Source organism: Ceratotherium simum, chromosome 26 (genome assembly GCF_057802395.1).
Source record: "Ceratotherium simum simum isolate JZ-2026a chromosome 26, ASM5780239v1, whole genome shotgun sequence".
NCBI lineage: Eukaryota > Metazoa > Chordata > Mammalia > Perissodactyla > Rhinocerotidae > Ceratotherium > Ceratotherium simum.
Window position 1 is genome coordinate 1,331,884 of NC_141925.1, and position 20,972 is coordinate 1,352,855.

At 56.8% G+C, this 20,972-nt stretch overlaps 1 protein-coding gene across 3 annotated transcripts in view; it reads right to left on the minus strand.

Annotated features, from left to right (window-relative positions):
* The window catches only part of UNKL (unk like zinc finger), a 49,482-nt gene that overhangs the window by 2,268 nt on the left and 26,242 nt on the right, over nucleotides 1-20,972 (minus strand). Inside the window, exons 9-14 of one of the 3 annotated variants that reach the window (XM_087449338.1) lie at nucleotides 19,178-19,240; nucleotides 12,957-13,134; nucleotides 2,982-3,074; nucleotides 2,000-2,221; nucleotides 982-1,184; nucleotides 630-887 (exon numbers count right to left, since the gene is read on the minus strand). In XM_087449338.1, coding sequence (XP_087305464.1) covers nucleotides 630-887; nucleotides 982-1,184; nucleotides 2,000-2,221; nucleotides 2,982-3,074; nucleotides 12,957-13,134; nucleotides 19,178-19,240 — 1,017 coding nt within the window. Of the gene's footprint in view, nucleotides 1-629; nucleotides 888-981; nucleotides 1,185-1,999; nucleotides 2,222-2,981; nucleotides 3,075-9,659; nucleotides 9,681-9,725; nucleotides 9,808-12,956; nucleotides 13,135-19,177; nucleotides 19,241-20,972 lie in introns of those variants that run through there. The other 2 variants (XM_014793597.2, XM_087449339.1) reach the window with 2 other exon arrangements.

Consider the following 20,972-nt stretch of genomic DNA (forward strand, 5'->3'; position numbering starts at 1 on the left):
CAGGACCCAGCCCTCCTGAGAGAGCAGCCAAAGCCTGGGAGACAGCGCCTTGGAGGCAAAGCGATCAGAGGTATGCACTGCAACCTGGCTGTGGTCAGTGGACGAGGAAGAGTGTGAGAGGCAGGGCCATGGAACCTTCCAGATGCTCCAAGTTCTAACAAAACGCCCTGGTATGAAAGGAGTTTCTAGCTGAGCTGAGGGCAGTGGGCTTTATGCCACGCGAGAAAAGACAAGCAATGAGAGCAAGCAAGGAGGTAACCGGTGACCCTGGAGGATGACCTCAGTGAAGGGCCCCAGACACACGCATGCCATGGTTCCAAATGCGTGGGGTGGGAGGGACGTCCACCTTGTCCATGGAGGGCACAGCTGGCAGGATGGGGGGCAGGGGAGGGGGCAAAGGTGGACGACTCCAGGAAGGAAGGGCAGGGGCCAGCCTGGCAGGAGAGGAGGAGTACACTGTCCTGGGAGCAGAGCCCCGTGGGGTGCGCCACCCAGGAGTCAGGGCGAGGCAGGGGCCAGACGGAGGAACGGGTAGCAGCACTGGGCCGGGTACCCCTCCTCCCTCTGTGCCGAGGACACTCTGCCAGGGACAGGCCTCAGCTACCTCCAAAACCAACACCAGGACTCACCCCATCCACTGCTTCCAAATCCAGGCGCAGCTGACTCTGCAGGGAATGCAGCTTGGGCAGAGGAATGGCACCAATGTCGCCGCAGCTCCGCAGCCCGGGGAGTGAGGAGGACGCGCCCCGGCCCTCCAGCTCCTCCCGCAGCCGCCTGAACTGGGCCTCCACCTCCTCCTTCTTCTGCAGCGCCAGCTGCCGGGCGCTGTCGGCCGCGAGTGCACGCTCCTTCGCCGCCTTTGCCTCCCGCTGCCACGCGTCGCAGGCCTGAAACCCAGGGGGCTGCAGTGCTGGCGCCCGGGAGGGCGGCCCCTGCTGGGTGCACCCCTCCCGCCCGTGCGCGGCCCTGCCCGGCGCTCACCTGCTTCACCTGCTGCCAGGACTCCTCCCACTGCCTGATCTTCCTCTTGGCCTCGTCCAGCTGCCGCCGGACACGTGCCAGCTCGGCGCTGCTCGGACTCGTGCTTGAAGAGGACGCGGGGCCGGCGTTCAGGATAGGGGACGGGCTGGGAGAGAAGCTGCCGGAAACAAAGTCCCAGATGTTCCCGGGGACGCCGTTCAAACCTGAGTGTGGAGGGGACAAGAGATGTCAGCCCCGGCCTCGCTGAGGCAGCACAGGTGTCTCCCCAGCAGGCTCTGGGGACCTCTGGGGCTCCACGGACACCACTGTCCACCTGAGCTTTGTACCAGGCCCCCTTCCCAAACACCTGTGGTGTTCAAACAGAAAGAGACATAACTTCAAAGTTTCTGTGACTGCAACGTGGGGAGCAGCATTCTCAAACTCTGGTCCCAAGAACCCACTGCACTCCTTGAATCTTGAGAACCCCAAAGAGCTTTTGTTTACGTGGGTGACAGGGTGACAGCTATTGATATATACACATATGGCATTAGAAATTAAACGGAATTTACAAATGTTCTTTTAAAATATAACAAATTACATACGATAAAGAACATTTTCCAATGAAAAAACAACTTAAAACAAGAAATGGCACTGTTTCCTGTCTTTGCAAATCTGTCTGCTTCTACGTTGGGTCTCTGGTGACCTCACTCATCCGGCAGCCTCAGAAACCACCGCACGTGGGGGAGTGAGAGGCGGGTCACACTGTGGTGTCGTCGGCACAGGGTCTCGGGGTCCTGGCCACACTGAGAACCTGACAGAGGTTTGCACACTACCCCGACTCCAAACCAGCAGAGACATGGACACGGGGGCGCCTGGGACAAGAGCCAACGCCCACGTGGCGGGAGCGTGCGGGGTGGCGTGGAGGAGCCCCTGAAAGCGGCAGCGCCCCCTCGTGGGGCCCACTGCTCCATGCCTCAGTTTACTCTGCTGTACAGTGTCCCTCGGAGGGGCGGGCCCCTCCCCGCTGGACACGGCTCACCTAAGGAGTTGTAGGCCGAAGGGCCCAGCGTTCCGGGCTCCGATGTGAGGGGCGGCGGCTGCTGGGGGGGCGTCATGGCTGAGGAGACGAGTGGCCCCGACAGGGACTGGGAGAGCGAGCTGAGCGGGGAGGTGGACAGTGATGACAAGGAGTGCAGGGACGGGGAGCGGGGCAGGCAGCCCGGGATGCTGACGGGCGCCGAGCCTCCCGGAGACCTCCGACCTGCACAGAGCAGAGGGGGCCAAGTTAGCGAGAGGCTGCAGCAGTGACCACAAGGGCCAGACGCAGCGGGAGCCCTCCGAGCTGGGGGGAGCAGCCACAGTAGGTAGACACTAGTGGGTAGATGCTGGGGGGACCCTGAGAGTAGGGGGCAACTGGGGGACTCGGGGGACCCCGAGTGGTGGATGCTGGGGGGATCCAGGAGGACCCTGAGAGCAGGGGACATGGGGGGACCAGGCCCACAGGCGCCAGGTGGAGGTGCAGTGCCAGAGCCGTGTCCCCCTACACTGATGTGGTCACGCCTCTCACCACTCAGACACTCGGCATGTTAACAGGGCCAGGGGTTCAGTGGGGAGTTGAGTGGGGGTCCCAGCATAGGCCAGGTGCCCACTAGACGCTGCTCGACTGACCTATCCACTGGCATGGTGGTCCCAGTATTTTAGGGCCCCCCAGAAATGGTTTACTTTCTTTTAATATCAGAAAAAAAAGATGAACTTTTAGGTAGAAGAAGATATTTCAGCATACAATGTTAGTATCTTCATCTTTATGCCAATGCAGCGGTTAAAACATGTCCCCAGGAAGTGACTGGAAGGCCATGTCCCCCACGTCTGCAGGGGCTGCTTTGCTAAGATGGAGGTCAACTGAGGAAGAGGCGGGAAGCTGATCCCATTCGCGCTGCAGTGGGGAGGGGGCCTGGGACCCTCCTGCCCTAGGACCATCTAAAGATTCTTGAAAGATCAAGCAAGGCTGGCAGCGCCCGCACCTGGGGGCCCGGGGTCACCGCCGTCCTGCTCTTCCAGCTCTCTGTCCAGAGACGCGAGACTTACATCACTGAGATGCAGGTCTAAAGCTGAGCCTACGGAACAAAACACCGAGTCACCACAGAACCCCACAGGGAAACCGCAGAGCCTCAGCTGGGGGGACCAGGACCCTCCGGCTGCAGGCGGAGCCCAGGCTCCAGCGCTGCACCCCGACGTCAGAGACTCACTGCCCCCTCCCCAAAGCCAGTGCCTTCAGGCCGACGGCCCATCGTGCGGCCCCAGCAGCACCGCCCTCATCTCGTGATGTTTGCTCCTCCTAAGTTTAAATTTCTAATCATTTGGTAAAATTTGACCAAGAAAACACCTGACTAGTGAAAAAAAAATTTTCCAGGAGGACGAAGTCCATGAGAACGGGGTTCCGGGACAGCTTGGTGAGGCTGCACCTGTGCTGACGTCCTAGCAGGGTCACAGCAGAGCCTCCTGGTCTCCACACACACCCCCACCCCCAGGCACTGAGCGGGGTCCCACCATGGGGCACAGCCATTTTCCATCCTGCAGGCGGAAGCTGCGCTCACCCCGTCCCCTCCGACACTTCCTCCTAGGGCCCTGCCCTTGCGCAGCATGGGGGCTCCTGCCCTCCCCAGCCCCTGGGGACCTGGCAAGGAGCAGGAAGCTGTGTTGGGGCAGCTGAGGTCAGGCCCACCAGCCCCCAAAGCAGGAGCCTGTCTCCTAGGTTGCCTCGGCCACACAGGGTCAGCTCAGGGAAGGTGTGGCCGGAGGACCCAGAGCGCACACCATCCCCTGAGAGGCAGAGGAGGGGCTGCAGGGGCTCCTGGGACGCACGCACCCTGTGGCCTTCCCAGCCCCACGTCACGGCCAGGTCTGCAGCAGAGGCCCAGCACACGAGTTCTGCCACACTCGGCACTTTTCTTCTTTGCCCCACCTCAGGGGTCCCACGCTCTGCCCTTGCACCCCCTCCCAGAGGCAGCTAGGCGTCTCCTGTGTGGGCGAGCCCTGTTCCCCCTCTGCTGGCTGCAGGCCCTCAGCCCCCCATGACACTTGGTCAGAAGCACCAAGTTCCACCTGAAGAGACCACAAAGACATTCCTTTCCCCAGCCCCTGGGGACAGACCCTCTCTCCACAGCCCAGGGGATGCACCACGGGACCCTGGTCAGACCTGCCGGCTCTGGATCAGTGAGCCAGGCTTCTGGAGCCTTCCACCTCTGCCCCACCCCCAGCTGCCTAGCGCCAAGCGTCACAGAGTCCCCTAGATGGCACCTGATGGGTGACATCAAGTCAAAAGAGCCCAGGGACAGGAGCCACTGCTCAACTCTGACCACATCCCGCCCTTGGCTCTGCCCAGACTCCCGGTCACACCTGGAAGCAAAGGGCGCAGCAGCAACTGAGGCTGCAGGAAGGGGCAGCCGGGCTGAGCTTGTTTCAACCGACTGCGTTCGACCCAAGAGTTGAGTGAAAGCAGTGGGTGCCAGGGCACAGGGACGAAGGAGAGGCCTGCGGACAGAGGAGCCCACCTGCGGCTAGGGGAGGGGCTGCTGCCTTTTTAAATGCAAGAGCGTTTACCATCAGTAGCGGGAAATACAGCATAAGAGACTAAGGCCCAGGCACACATGGATTCCTTAGGAGCGTCTGAGGGGCACATGCAGAGCGGGCTTGGGTCCAGCCCCAGCCGCAGCCCCGGCTGCACCAGCCCGTCCCGGGGACTGGTCGGCAGCACTCAGCCTGTGTGGGGACCCTGAGAGCCAACCACGAGGAGGGCTCCTCGCCTGATGGTGGGCACTCAGCAGACCACTCACAGGCGGCCAAATGCTGCCTCCTGGACACGAGGAGAGTGCGGACGCATATCCTCGATCCATTGCTCAGGGCTCACGGTGTGTGGGAGGGGCCTCATGTCCCGGAGCGGCACCGCTGGGTGAGGCTCGGGTCTTGCGTTTGCTTCCTTCCTTACTTCAGCCCTGCTGCCTGTGGACACGACCCCGCCTGGGCCCCACTTGGCAGCTGCGGCCAGGAGCAGAGTGAGGATCGTACTCCATCGGCCTAGAGGGGGACGTTGGGGGACACTCTGAAGGCTTCCACCCCCGGAGCACAACTCTGTGACCCCAGCCCTCATTCAGATTCTAGCCTTGAGGGGAATCTTCTGGGCACCAAGGTCAGGCAGTGAAACCACCCGGAGACCACTGTCCTTTCCACGCCATCACCAAGAGCATGGGGGAGGCACCAGGGCCCCGCCCACGCCCCAGGGAAAACCATTCCAACCAAGGTTTAAGGACTTTTGGTCTTATGCGAGAAGGAGGTAAACATGTAGGATGGTAGCTGGGCCAGGGTGCCCCTCCAGAGTCCAGAAGCCCGCCCAGCCTCCCCCTCCCCAGCCCCCAGATACTATCCCGTTGCTCTGAAGTGTGACACTGGGCCCTGCAGAACCCTGACCCTGTGAGGACATTTTTCAGGGAACAGAGGGCAGGCCCCAGGCTGGCAGCACCCCAAGCTCTTCAGTCCTTGGGAAAGCGATGAGAAGACAACGAACATTCCTCACGGTGGCGCCCCGACTGTCACACCAGCAGCACCTGCACAGCCAGACCGGCTCCTTCAACAGGTCCAAGTTAGGCACCTGACGGCCGCAGCCAGGGACAGGGTGACGTGAAAACGGCCTGACGCAAGAGTCGTGACAAGAAAGAAAGACAGACCGAGTCCCTCAAGGAGACACTGGGGCACAGGGACCACCAGGGGCAGCACCCACCCCTGGCCTGTATAGGCTCTTTCCTCCTGGGGGGCTCCCCTTGTGGATGTCCCTCCCCCCAAGCTGTGCCCGCTCGACGGACAGCTTCTTCCTAACATCTGGGTGCACAGAGGCACTTGTGCCCTGGGCTGAAACCAGGCACCACGCACGGGGCAGCTTCAAACAACACAAATTCATCCCTTCACAGTCCGCAGGCCAGAAGTCGAGACCAAGGGGACACCAGGGCGTCACAGGGCCGAGCTCCCTCTGGAGGCTCCTTCCTGCCTCTTCCAGCCTCTGGTGTTGCCAGCACTCCTTGGCCCTCCTTGGCTTGTGGCCACATCTCCCCAGTCTCAGCCTCCACTGTCACATGGTTGTCTCTCCCGTTTCTGTGTCCGATTGTGTTCTTGTAAGGACACCAGCTGTGTTGGATTATGGCCCATCCTAATGACCTCATTTACCTTGAGTACATCTGCAAAGACTGTTTCCAAACACACTCACATTCACAGGTGGGGGCAGTTAGGACTGAGACATATCTTTCTGGGTGACATAATCCAACCCACAACAAGGGGGACCACTTGGAGACACCCCTCAGTCCTCTCCAAGTCGGGGGCTGGGGCTCCAATAGGCACCTCCAGGCCTGTTCCCCCCAACAGACCTGTCTCCTACAACTGTGAATTCCACTCTCACCGGCTCACCAGGACATGACCGCAGGCCCCGCAGGCCCTCACCCAAGTCCACGCCTTCTCGCCGACCCCAGTGTGAAAATTAATAAAGGAAAACCTCACTTAAAACGGAGTCAGGAGGCCAGAAGAGGGAGGTCCCAGGGAGAACCACTGAGGTCAATTACAGGAAGACGGTCAATTACAAACACCAACAAGAAGAATCCTCAACAGGAAAGATGTCCATGTCACCTCCTGGAGGAAATCAACCACCCCAGCAACTCAGCCAATGAGAACCCGTCATCCCCCGAACTCTCGCTCTCCTCCAACGGACTTTCATTGAAAACAACATCTCCCAACCTCCTCCTCCTCCTCTCTAAAATAACACTCCTCTCCTTGGCTTGCTGGACTTGCCCATGGCTCCTGCCATGGCACGCAAGTTCCAAATTGCAATTCTTTGGTTTTTCCTGGATAAAGCTGTTTTGCTAGTAAAATAACTGACTATTTATTTTCAAGGTTGACAGCAGTTTCCATCTCACTCTTCAACTTGCTGCCAAGGCCTTGCCCTGAAACCCCTCTGGTCAAAGGCGGCCCTCCCACAACCCTGCCCCCTGCCCTCGAGCCCGGCAGCCCCTCCTGTGCCTGCTCCACACCCGGACACCCATGGCTTCTGCAGACCTAACCCCAGATGCCCCAGGACTTGCCCCACACGGCCGCACCGCCTCCTCCTACCAGGGAGAGGCTGCCAGGGTGGCACCCGCACCTTCTGAAACTCTGCACACAGGTGCCTCCCTCGAGCTGGTGCACCGGGGCCCACTCACTGAGCAGAAGCAGGGAAGGAGCCCTCAGCTTCTTCCTCGACCCACACAGTTAGGGCCCCAAGCTCCAGCGGTCTCTGCAGGCTGCCCCCTCACCCGAACTGCACTGTCCTAGGAGTGACCTTTGTATGATGCCAACTCTGTCATGCCACGAGTCCTGCCTCCCAGAAAGAACATAGTCCTTGGAGGCTGGTCCACACTGCCTGGCTGGACCATGCCTCACCCCGCCCCCGCCCCACCCCCACTCCCCCGCTCCTCCTTTGTCCATGAAGAAAAATAACCCATTGTGGAAATTAATAAAGGAAATCTCAACTAAACTGCAGTCAGGAAGGCCTGTAGGGGAGCTCTCACCCCTATCACACATCCTCAATTACTCCAAACACGAAGACAGGGTAGGTCACTTGCATCTCCCACAGGAAGTACAACCACTTTACTACTGAAGGAAGATTTCTCTGCCCGCCCAGCAACAGCCCAGCCAATCAGACAATGCCGCAGCTCAGCCAACGAGAAATGCTGCAGCTCAGCCAATGAGAAGCCGTTGCTACCCTGATATGTTACTTTCCCCCAATGGACTTTCCTTTAGAACAGCCCCTCCTCGGGCCAGCCAAGGCTTAGCACTTAAGTGCGCATGCTCCGCTGCTGGCGGCCGGCAGCCGGGGGTTCGCATCCCGGGGCACACCGAAGCACCGCTTGTCAGGTCATGCTGTGGCAGCGTCCCACATAAAGTGGAGAAAGATGGGCACGGATGTTAGCTCAGGGCCAGTCTTCTCAGCAAAAAGAGGACTGACATGGACGTTAGCTCAGGGCTGATCTTCCTCACACACACACACAAAAGAACAGCTCCTCCCTACTCCCCCTTTTCTCCACAAAAGCAGCTCCTTCCTTTGTTTTCTGGATTTGCCTATGGTTTGCCATACCATGCACATCCCGAATTGCAATTCTTTTGGCTATTCCCAAATAACTCATTTTGAGGCTTTTCAAATCAACACTGCTGCAGGCTGCAGCCTGCCACAGCTTCCATTAGCCTCCATTAGTCCTGGGAGAACTCCTGTTCAGCCTCCAAAACCCTTCTCAGAACGACCCCCTGCTGTTCTGCATGTTGGCCCACACCGTGCTGGTGCACCTTGACCAGTGCTGGCCAATGTGCAGACTCACTCTGAGAGCAAGCATCCTCCACTGCACGCCTACCCTGCCCCCACCTCTTCACGAAACCTGTGCTGCAGCCAAAAGAATGCGGGCCCAAACCCACCCTTCATGTGCTGGCCTGGAGCATCTGCTCAGCCCGGGGTCCCAAGTCCCAGACACGCTGGGTCAGTCGGGCCTGACAACATGGACTTGGCCCTCAGCACCTGCAGTCCTGGGATTAGGTTAGCAGCGTCTGCTTCAAAGCTGGCAGACTTCCAGAAACAGTTTTTGAGTAACAAAGGCACCAACGGATGGATGCAGGAAACAGACTGGATGTGCAGGAGCCTTTACTCGCCTTGAAGTGATTTAGCTCATCACTCTCCCCCCATGACTCAGCACAGGTGTGTGACCTGCCCTCTCATACGCAGAGGGGGCACAAGAGGCGCCAACCCTCACTGACAACCACAGATGCATCCAGCTTATAAGGAGGCAGCTGCTCCCAGGGTGCATGCCTGCCCATTTCATCAGCAGGGTTTCTCTGGTCATACTACCGTGCGCTGTTCCCCGGGGCTGACCCAGGTCTTCTGATATACGCTCTTACAAGAAAAACTGACTTTTAAAAAGACTTTAAAACTCAAAATCTAGATGACCCAAGTTACATAAACTGTGCCATCTGACCCAGAACCAGCCTTGCCAAACTACCAGGAAGCACCCAGATGTTAATGAGAAATTAGTCGAAAGCTGCTGAGTAATGGCCCTGGCAAAGCCCCGTTCCCGACGTGACACAGCACGTTCAAGAGGCGCCGCCGTCCCCCCGGGTCAGGGGACACACGGGAACAATGCACACAGGGCACAGAATTAATGGTCAGAATAGGGAACCCCCGACGCTGGGGGTGCTCCCCCGCACCCACCCGGGCCAGGAGCCCCCCGGCTGGCCGTCCTCCCCTAACTACAGGATGGAGAAGCACCTGGCAACCCGCTCACCCGCCGGTCTGAGTTTCCGACAGTGCGGACGGTGATTCGCAGCAGGACAAGGCAGGAACCCCGTCCTCGCCAGGGAGAAAAGCCCCACCTCCTCCAGGTGATGCAGACTCCCCTGGAGAAGGCCGGCTCGCGCCCACGCAGGGAAGCGGCGAGCGCCTCCGCAGAGCAGGTTCCAAAACGGGGACGTTTGCATGCACCTCATTCCGCAGCCCCCAAGAAACCTGGTACCGACGGCTGTCACACCTGGCCCGGGGCGAGGGCACTACGGACCGGTGCGAGGAGCACCTGGAGGGGAGGCGCACCTGGGGAGGAAGGTGCAGGGGCGGGAGACGCACCTCACCTGTGGGGAAAGCCCACCTGGGGAGGGGGGGGTTGGCGCATCTGTAGGGGAAGAGGCGCACCGGGGAGGGAGGCGCACCTCACCTGGGCGGCGGCGCACTGCCCGTTCCGTCGCTCCGCTTATCGACGACCCGCACCCTGACGGCGCGGGACTGACGATGCTGACTCACCGTCCGCCGCCGCCGCCGCCGCCGATTCAAACACGGCCGGCGCCCCGCCCGCCCGCGCTGGCCACGCCCCCTGGCGACGTAAGCCTTAGACGCGCCGAGGCCCCGCCCCCGATGACGCAAGCCTCAGGCGCCCTCGGCCCCGCCGTCTGGCGACGCAAGCCTTAGAGTGCTCCGCCCCCACCGCACCTGGCTGGGGCCCGGCGGGCAGGTGCTGGTGGACCGGCTTAGTCGCTCCGTGTCCTCCCGTCCCCGCGGCCGTGTGTGTGGGCCCCCGGCAGGGCGCGCCACCCCTCGCACCAGCACCTACCGCTCCCGCCGCTGCGAGGCGGTGTGCCGGGCCCTGGGCCCAGGTGGACGCGGGAACGCTAGCCGGGCAGGGCTGCTTTGTTCGGGCAAGGAGGGGTCTTCGCACGGAAGCCCCGGAGCCCGCCGCCGCCGGCCCCGCTGCTCCTGCCCTGCCCACCTGCAGGGCTCGTGGCCAGACCTTGCTCAGGTAAAAACACGCTCAACCCAACGACCCCCATGGCCCGGGGCCAGGCCGGGGCCAGAATGAACAGGCCGGGATGAACAGGCCGGGACTCCCGCCCTCGCAGGTCACTGAGTCAGCTGCCCACAGCCCCGAGACCAGTCCCTTCCGTCTCCGTCCACAGTCGATCTAGTCTCCTCGGAATGAAGGCTCCCACCGCCCTCTGCTGCCAGCCCCGCAGGCAATGAGCTCCGCTGGTCACTATTTTAATCTGAAACCTTGTTCCTGTGAGGTGGAAGGCAAAGAAAGTGAAATCTGTCAGGTGGCCCTGAAATGACGCCACCAGCTCCATTAAATGCAGACTTAGTCTGGAAACAGCACCTCTTTATTTTAGAGGTTACTCATTGTCTTTATGCAGTGCATTAGTGAGGACATGACCTGACTGAAAGGACTACTGGGAGAATCCAGTCACACCTGTCAGCCCCAAAGCAGGGGGCGGGCACTCTGGGTCTGGGTGTCCCTGAGTGCCTCCTGGGGCCAGAGGGCAGTTCTGAGGATTCCGTTACTTCCCATAACTGGGGCTTGGATTCCTGGGATATAACTTTACACGTGATCTCAGGAGAGTGATCAGAGAAAAAAGGGAGGATGCACTGACAGCAGAAGCTCATTTTAACAAAAAAAATGTATGATCTGTAAACAGAGGCAGTGTTGATCCTGAAAAAAATTCACCACTGGGTAGCTGGTTCAGGAAATATTTAAGTCAGTGAAGGAATGCACTACAGGATGGTCACAGATGCACTGAAACCGGCTGGGGCTGCCTCAGGTGTTAGATAACGGATGGAGAAACAACTACAAATATGCCAGCTCAGTCTTGAGTCGTCACACACCCAGTGAGGCCACTTTCAAAGCACAGGTGCCCCGAGTTCTGTTTTTCACTCAAGTGGGCAGAGTTGAATGTGGCCTCACCTGTTTGGAGGATGGGATTTCATTTTCCTAATTACCCTTCTGTTATGCTCAAATTTTACCATTACTATCTTTACATTGGGGAAAATAAACTTTATTTTAAAAAATTTTGTGCTTACCCATAAAACTATAAAATCATAAAATGTGCTATTCATCCCAATGGCTTTTTGGCTCATTTCCAAGTGGAAACAAAAGGAACTCCTGCACACACATGCCCCACACACCCATCAAGATCCCAGCGGTCCTTTAAAATGTATAAGTCAGCCAAACTCCTCACGTTTAACATTCTTTAGGGGAGCAGCTTAGAAATGCTCACCACTGAATGAGGTTCTTTAATAACTGCTCAGCTCCCTCGAGTAGGGGTAGAGAGCTGCGCGCAGGCCAGGACCCCGTGGGCTCTCCGCTGGCTGCCTGCTGGGTTCTTTTGGCCGTAAGTGCCAACTTCGACAAGTCGACCCCACGCCTCATCCCTGACCTCCGAATTTCTGACGAGAACGTGTGAGTTTGAGGGTGCCACTTAGCAAGACCCAGAGCCATGAATTATAAGGCCCATTTGCAATGTCGATTTCATATTAAAATGGGCATGTTTCATTCAGAGACCTCTGTGGTTCAAGAACAACTTGTCTGCCCCCAATTTCAGGTCAAGATAAAATACACGTGGGTCTGTTTTTGCTTAAAAGAAAACACACCCACCAAAACCACCCACAAAGTACATACGATTTGAAGAAACTTCCCTCTGAGGTAGAGCCCCAGTGAGTCAGTCTATGGAGGGAGGCTTTACATGACACAGACACACGGTACAACACCTCCTGGCGGGCGAGGGCAACCCTGGCAGCCTCGAGCCCACCCCCCTTCCCAGTCCCTGCCAAAAGAGAAGCAGGAGAGGAGGGGGTGAGCTCCAGGACCCCAAGAGCAAGGATGGGACTGTTCTAGAGCTGACCAGGCTGGCCTCCCATTGGAGCGGTTCTTCCAACCTGGGGACAGAGAACTTGAAAACTGCCCCAAGTCTCCCTCTACCAGGACAGAGATGCAGGCTCGGGTCAGCTCGGCGATGCAAAGCCATCCATAGGTGCAGCCAGGTGCCCTACCACCCAGACGTGGCCCGAGGGGCCCAAGGGGACACACACAGCCCCTGGCACTGTCTCGCCCACCAGCTCTGCGCCCGTCCCCTGCACTTTCACAGTAGCCCCTCCCTGGGCTCCGTGCCCCTGTCCAGGCCTCCAGACAGGTCCCCCTCTCCCCGCCAGCTCCAATCATGTTGGTCATTAGTCCCCAAACCCTCAATGACTGCCAGCGGCTAAGGACCCCTCCACAGCTGGCAGCTGTGCCCACTGCCTTCCATCTCATCCCCATTCCCCTCCCACCCTTGCCACTGTCCCCACCTTCAGGTGCCCTCACTGCTCACGCCCTACTTTAATTTCTCTAAAGCCCCCCCTTCTTGATGGTCTCCAGACCAGGTGGCACCAGCCACTCTGCCTTGGCCTGGGGGGGCGTGCAGCTGCCCTGGCTCGAGGGCCCCTTGTCCCCTCTGCACCCCGAGGCCCCCAATGAGTTAGGCATTTCCACGACCACGTGCGATACAGCCAAAGTGACAAAGAACGCACTTTTTACAAAAACCAGCGTTCTGAAAGGCGTCCAGAAGTAGATCATTCCCGAAAGGCTACAACGTCCGTGCAGAGAGAAGTTAGGGAGATGAGAGGGAAGCTTTGGACTTACCTGGGACTGGCTCGATGGCGCTGCCGGTGGGGTCGAGTGGGTGGGCTCGGGCCGAGAGGGCGGGCAGGGCGGTGGGGGAGGAGCCGCCTGAGCCAGCGCTGGACGCCAGGCTGGACGCCACACTGGAGCTCACGCTGGGAGCGAGCGGGTGGACCATGGCAAACACCGCGAGGTGGGTCTGTGCAGAGACACACAAACGAGGTGAGGGGACGCCCCGCACGGAGCACAGCTGCGTGACTAGCACGGTCGCGGAGGACGCATGGGGAATCACGGACCCGATGGCTGGCCGACTTCTACCTCCAAAGCAAAACATGAAGAAAGCCAACTTTTCCAAATAGTCTATCATAACTTAGTTACGATACCGCGACAGGCGGAATCTAGCTGCTGATCACCCGAGGGCAGGAGGAAACGCTTCTAGAAAAGAGCTCGTGTAATGAACTGTTCTGCAGAAAACAGTTTTCAAAAGCAGACATACACCACTGAAAACAACCCAATAGAGAGCCAGCCCTGCTTCTGAAAACATGGTAAATGGTCCTATGACCTCACTTAAAGGCTTAAAAAATCGGGGCAATTCACATTATCTCTATTTGATTGATAACAGATTAAAGGAAAACGAACTAGCACAATCCTGGATAAACAGCCGGTGATGCGGAGGGCACTGTGCACAAGAAAAACACACAACAGAAATGAAACAGGATGAGTTGCAAGGCCCACCCTCAGGGCTCTTCACACAGTGCTCTGTCTCAGATGTGAACTCCGAGTCACTATGAAATCAGGAGTCAGAGCTACATTATGGGGAAACGGGATCATGTCTGGGTTTGCTTCAAAATAACAGGAAAAGCTAACCTTGCAGGGGGCGACAAGAAGATCAACTACAAGGGGGAGGATTTACCAGTTTGTCGGCTGAAGTGAAATTTCCCATAATAAAAAAGAATGTCACTGTACACTTTGTAAGAGAGAAATCTGGCACGGGATGGTTTCTCCGAGCGAATGTTTCTTGGCCCTGAGGCCTCTTCCTCCGTGTTCACGGCCTCCTCCGCCTCCACCAGGTTTGTCAAGAGAGGCCCCGATGACAGACCCCTGGGCCATAAGTGCACAGAGACCTTGGAACCATCGACATTGTACATTTGAGGGGAAGTTTTTAAAATAAGTCAAACTGCAGAAGTTTGGAGAGCAATGTCCCCCAACGCGCCCAGGGTCAGACTCAGAGGTTGGGCCACCGCCTCATCCACAACGGGGCTCTCCTGTCCCTCCAGCTGTGGGAGGTGTGACCACAGACCGCCAGTTCCCCTCTCCCTCCCGCAGCCTCTGCTGGGCTGTGTGCTGTCCCCAGGTGAGACAGGAGTGGCAGTAACCTGCCCGACAACACTGCAGACACCCCACAGTAAACCCAACACACTGAGCCCAGGCACCTGCTGTGACTTCACCCACCCAAAAAAGTCACACTGAGGGAGGACGTGCCCCTCGAAGACGGCAGGTGACACTTTACCCTAAAAACAGATGACAACATCCTCAACCACACTGGTTACAGACCTACCAGGACAGGTCAGGTGTGGGGCCCCCCCAACGAGCGAGTCAGACACGACACAGCAGGATGGGGCACCGAGTCCCCTTCTAGCACCAGCTTGGTCTGCCTGTTTCTTTCTTGTTTTTATTACGGTAAAATATACATAACAAAATTTATCATTCTAATGATTTTTAAGTGTACAGCTCCGTGGCATTAAGCACATTCACAATGTTGTGCAGCCATCACCACCATCCACCTCCATAACTTTTTCATCTTCCCAAACTGAAACTCTGTCCCCATTAAACACTAACTTCCCCTCCCCTAGCCCCTGGCACCACCACTTGACTTCCTGTCTCCATGGATGTGACTCTTCCAGGGACCTCACGGAAGTGGAATCAGACAATATGTGGTCCTTTCATAATGTCTTTGTTATGGACTGAATGTCTTGAGTCCCCCCAAAATCCAAGTGTTGATCCCCTAACCTGCAATCTGACTGCATCTGGAGATACGGCCCTTAGGGAGGTGATTAAGGTCAAATGAGGTCCTAGAAGCGAGGTCCTAATCTACAGGACTGGTGTCCCTACATGAAGAGGAAGAGACACCAGGGATGTGAGGACACAGCCAGACACCAGCGTCTGCAAGCCTAGGACAGAGGCCTCTGGGGAAACCCAGCCTGCCTACACTCGAATCTTGGACTCCTAGCCTCCAAAACTGTGAGAAAATACATTTCTGTTAGTTGAGCCAGCCAGTCTGTGGTCTTTGGTTATGGCAGCCTGAGCTAATAGTCTTCGAGGTTCGTCCATGTTGTAGCAGGTGTCAGAATTTCCTTCCTTTTTAAGGCTGAATAATATTCCACTGTATGTACAGACCACATCTTGCTTATCCATTCATCTGTCGATGGACACTTGGGTTGCTTCCACCTTTTGGCTCTTGTGAATAACATGGCTATGAACATGAGTGTACAAATATCTCTGAGACCCTATTTTCAATTCTTGTGGGTATATATACCCAGAGGTGGAATTGCTGGATCATATGAAATTCTATTTTTAATGTTTTGAGGAACTGCCAGACTGTTTTCCACAGCAGCTGCACCGTTTTACATTCCCACCAAGAGTGCACAGGGTTCCAACTTCTCTACATTCTCACCAACACTTGTTATTCTCTGTTTTTTGGGTTTTGCTTTTTCTTTGCAGGGAAAGATTCACCCTGAGCTAACATCTGCTGCCAATCTTCCTCTTTTTTTTTTTCCCTCCCCAAAGCCCCAGTATGTAGTTGTGTATAGTTGTAAGTTCTTCTGGTTCTTCTATGTGAGCCACCGCCACCGCATGGCTACTGACAGGTGGGTGGTGTGGTTCCGTGCCCGGGAACTGAACCTGGGCCACCAAAGTGGTGAGAGTGCCAAACTTTAACCACTAGGCCATCAGGGCTGGCTCTTGGTATTTTTTTTTTGATAGTAGCCATCCCGATGGGTGTGAGGTGACATCTCATTGTGGTTTTGATTTGCATTTCCCTGATGACCAGTCATGCTGAGCACCTTTTCGTGAGCCACTTGTGTCTCTTCTGTGGAGGAATGTCCACTACCTTTGGCCGATCTTTGAGTCGGGGTGTTTGTTTGGTGGACGTGAGTTGGAGGAGTTCTCTGTATGTGGGGACGTTAACCCCTTTTCAGATACATGATTTGCAGACATTTTTCTCCCATTCCGTGGGCTGCCTTTTTACTCTGTGGACAGTGTCCTTTGACACACACAAGTTGTTAATTATGATGAAGTCCAATCTATTTTCTCTTTTGTTGCCTCTGCTTTTGGTGTTATATCCAAGAAACCATCACCAATCCCAACTTCATGAAGCTTTTCCATCTTTTGAGTAACGAGCCGGAGGAAAACAACCTCTCCCAACAGAGAGACACGCTCGGCGTGCTACGGGAACCTTGCAGTGACTGGGGACTCTTAAAAGTGACAACAGTGAAAGCCTGGTGTTAGCTAAGAAACCAAGCCCCCCCGGGTGCTCAGAATCACGACTCTGCACCCGACTACACTGCTCTCACTGGGCCGTGCGCTCCAGGGCTGACGAGGTGACACACCAGGCAGCCTCTCGGGTGGGACCAGAGTGAGTCCTGGAGGACTGGAGTCTGGCGCACTGTGGGCAGCGTCTCCGTGGTGTTGGGAGCCTCGACAGAATGTCACCGAGGGCCACGAGGGACGCCTCAGCTCTGCAGGATGGTGGGGCCGCCAGTGTGAAAGCCGCTTTGCTCGGCACGTTCCAGCAGGTATTGCCCAGTGAGCGGAGCCGTCTGAGGAAGGGGCAGCCCAGGAAGGATGACAGAAACTAGGGAGTGGGCGGACGGACTAACCAGGGAACTGAACCGCCTCAGTTTATCAAAGAAAACTCTGGATGGAGAGATGCCCTGTCTCTCCACTCCAACCCAATGGCCGGGGCCTGGGGACACAGGGACCTGTAGCTGACGCAGAGGAGGAGATGGGAGGTCTCAGGATGGAGGGGCCAGCACTCTGTGGCTAGAGTGAACAGGCACCCACATGCAGGGAGGGGTCCACGGAGTAGCCATCCTAGTGTCATCTGCCCACGAGAGAGCCACCAGGCCAGCCTCAATGCCACGGTGTCCCCTCTGGCCTTTCAAACTGAGCGGGAACCTCTGGGGGTCCAGGAGAAACACTGCAAACCACTAACTTAGCCTAGGGACCCTCAGAGCTAGCTTTCTAATCCTGCTCCCACCTGGCACTCGCTGCCCCTGGAGCCCAGCTTTGGGACAAGACGGGACGAGGAGGTCCCTGGGTGCAGGGAGAGCTGGCTTGTTGATGAACTTGGCCAGTTTACCCACAGCACCTGAGGAATGGGGCCACTGTCACAACGTGACGATGCATCATGTCATGTCCCCAGGGCAGCCCACACACGGGAACTTGTCCCGGGGCCAGTGTGTGGGTCTCCTCCGGGTGCTCAGGAGTCTGCCCTCCCCGCTCCTTTCCAGGCCCTTCTTCCAGGCCCCTCCCTAAGATGAGGCTACATGCCCTGTCGGCTACAGTATTGCAAACATTTCATGTTTCAGATTCTTAGTGAACATCTTGTCGATTTTAATCTCTTTAATAAAACCATCACAAAATAACTAAGTTGCATTTTTTCTTTCAACTTTCCTTCTGCTGATTTCAAAAACATGCTTCAGAAGCTCCTAATGGAAAATAAGTGACTAAAGAACTTGCTCCATCTGCCCAGGCATGTGGGAGAAAAGTCCTCAGGGAGGGGCCCTCAGGTGGGGCCTCCCGACAGCCAGGAGCAGAGGAGGCGACACAGGCCTGGCTCACTTAGGATTCAGAATAAAGACCACAGCAGAGGCGAGTGACACTGGCTGAAGTCCTCGCCAGAGAGGGTGGACATCCACGGCCTGTCCACACCCGGCCCCAGGCCTTCCAGAACGCTAACGCTCTCTCTGGCTCCTTGCAGTGATGGAGGAAGACGAGTGTTCTTGAGTTGTCAGGGCATCAGCGTCCAGAAAAAAACTGTTTCTCAAAACAAACAACTTGGTTTGAACAAGCGTGTGGGGAGCTGGGTCCCACAGAACAGAGGGAAAGGCCTCAACTGGGCTGAAGCTTCAGGGCGAGGGGCACGGGGAAGCCCCCCAGGGCAGCTCACAGAGGAGGGGAACATCTATGGAACCTCAGAGAACATACTGATAATTATTTCAGACGTGAAAACACCTCTAGGCCGAGACGCAGGAAGGGGGGGCTCTGTTTCAGCTCCGGGAGAGACCGAGCTGGGCTCACCCAGGATGTGCCAAGGGCTGAATTGTGTCCCCAGAAACTGGCCTGTTGGAGTCCTGACCCCCAGAACCTCCAAACGTGACCTTACTTGGAAACAGGGTCTTTACCGAGGGAATTGAGTGAAGATGAGGCCAGTAGGGTGGGTCCTAGTCATTGTGACTGGTGTCCTTATAAAAATGGGAACCTTGGGGCCGGCCCGGTTAAGTGCGCGTGCTCCGCTGCGGCAGCCCAGGGTTCGCCGGTTCGGATCCCGGGCTCACACCGACGCACCGCTTGGCAAGCCATGCTGTGGCGGCATCCCATATAAGGTGGAGGAAGATGGGCACGGATGTTAGCCCAGGGCCAGTCTTCCTCAGAAAAAAAAGAGGAGGATTGGCAGATGTTAGCACAGGGCTCATCTCCTCACAAAAAAAAAAAAAAAAAGGGAACCTTGAAGACAGACACAGACACGGGGGAAGACGATGGGATGAGACAGGGAGAAGATGGCATCAACAGGCTGAGGACAGGCCTGGGACACATCCTCCATCACGGCCCTTAGAAGGAACTGACCCCGCTGGCACCTTGATCTGGGACATCCGGCCTCCAGACTGTGAGAGAATCAATTCCTGTTGTTTAAGCCCCTGTCTGTGGGGCTTTGTGACGGGGGCCCAGGACAGTGATGCTGACGGGCCGCCAAAGGCCCCTCTCATTTCCCGTGGAGGACACGGTCAGAGGTTTTGGTTTTGTTGTTTCCAAGGTATAACACAATGTTTTTAAACATTAAGACAAAGGACACGTGGAACAGACGAGTTTAAGAAGAACAGAAGTAAAGACATAGACCTATTACAAATGGACAGGAACCAGGCACTCTGCGTCCACTGAAGCATGACCGAGGATGTGCACAAGGTCACGACACAGTGCCGTCCAATCACAAAGACAGCGGGAAATTGCGCCGTGGGTGGTACCTGCTTACTGTCCTGCTCACTGGCTTTCTGGCCGCCGTCAGCAGGGGAATCTCTCCGCTTTGCCTGCAACAGAGAAAGCACTGGCATTAGAAGAAAAAAGCAGCAGATTAAAAATATATAGAGAGAGAGACCTGAGCTTTCCTCAGAATGTAGAAAGTGCCAGGTACCGAAGTCTCACATTCAAGTCCGCCACCTCTCGTCAGTTCTCCTGAATCCCATTTCCAACACCTGGACGTCATCTGTGACGTCTGGGCTAGTCTGTGAAGGCAAGTGCGGGCTCTGTGCACCCAGAACCCACAACGTCAGCAAAACCAAAGGCCCCGCTGCGAGCCCTGAAGGGTGGCCCAAGCCTGCGAGCCTCGCTCCCGCCTGTCTTCTCGAAGCTCAAATTCATTCCACTATTTGCTGAGGATGTCGCCCAGAAGGACTAGCCAACTTCGATGTCTTGGACCCCCAGAAGTCTTGGTATGTCACACTGAAGCATTTGCTAGAATCTTTTTAATGAACACTTCTTAGAGGATTTTAACTTCTCCCTCGATTTCCGCCCCAGGTCCTCAGGTCCACTTGAGTTCTAGCTCACGGAGGGACGATCACAGCCAAGTGGCTCAGAGCCGATTCCAGCCAGAGAACGATGGTGGCTGCACAGGCTGTGAAGGCACAAGATGCCACTGTACCCTTTAAAATGGTTACACTTATGTGGGTGAATCTCACCTCACGTTAACTGAGGACTTGGGAGGTGGGCGGCTCCAGGTGCAGCGCTGCCTGAAGCTGCCGTCCGGCCGGGGCCCCGAGCCCCCGGGCGCCCTGACATAACCAAGCGAGCCTGACCCCGGGGAAGAGCAGCCCGGCTCTTTGCCTTCCTGAGGGGATCCAACCCTGCCAGCCACGGGAGGCGGCTCTGCAGGAGGCTCTGTGAAGATCACGGCAGGGGACAAGGACAAGCTCCTGTTTCTCATTTATTCCACATGACCACCACTCATGACACGGCTGACACCAGGTGTGTGGGGTTTTCCCAACCAAGCAACTCCCTGACACCAGCTTGGTGTCCCACAATTCAGTTCCTCCTGTCGCTTCCACCCAGGGCCCGTGCAGCCCCACGAGACTGCCCCCACTCGAGACGCCACGTTGTCACCTGTGCTTCTGACCCATGGGCTATAAATCAGGGTTCCCAGGACCCCCTCCTCGGGTTCATCCATTTTCTAGAATAGCTCCCAGAACTCAGGGAAACACTTACATTTACTGGTTTCTTATGTAATAAAGGATGTGATAAAGGATGCAGATGAACAGCCAGATGAGGAGGCACATGGGGCAAGGTCTGAGAGGGTCCTGACCCAGGAGCTCCCGTCCCGTGGAGCTGGGGTGCCACTCTCCCGGCATGTGGATGTGCGCACCAACTCGGATGCTCTCTGAACCCCGTGCTTTAGGGATTCTTGTGGAGGCTTCATCACCTCGGCGTGATCCATCATTAACTCAATCTCCAGTACCCGCCCCTCCCCAGAAGATGGGGGTGAGTGGGGGGTAAGGCTGAAATTTCCAGACTTCTAATCACACTTGGTCTTTCCTGTGATCAGCCCCCATCAGGAGCCCACCAAGAGTCACCTCATTAGAACAGAAGACGCCCTGATCACTCAGAGAATCGCAAGGGTCCTGGAGCTCTGTGTCAGGAACTGGGGGCAGAGACCGATACACACATTTTCCATTATTTCCCAGCATGTTTCTGTCGGGGGACGCCAGCAGGTCCGTGTGAAGCGGCCAGCTCTGGGAACAAAGAGTGTGCTGGGCAGACGAAGCCGGC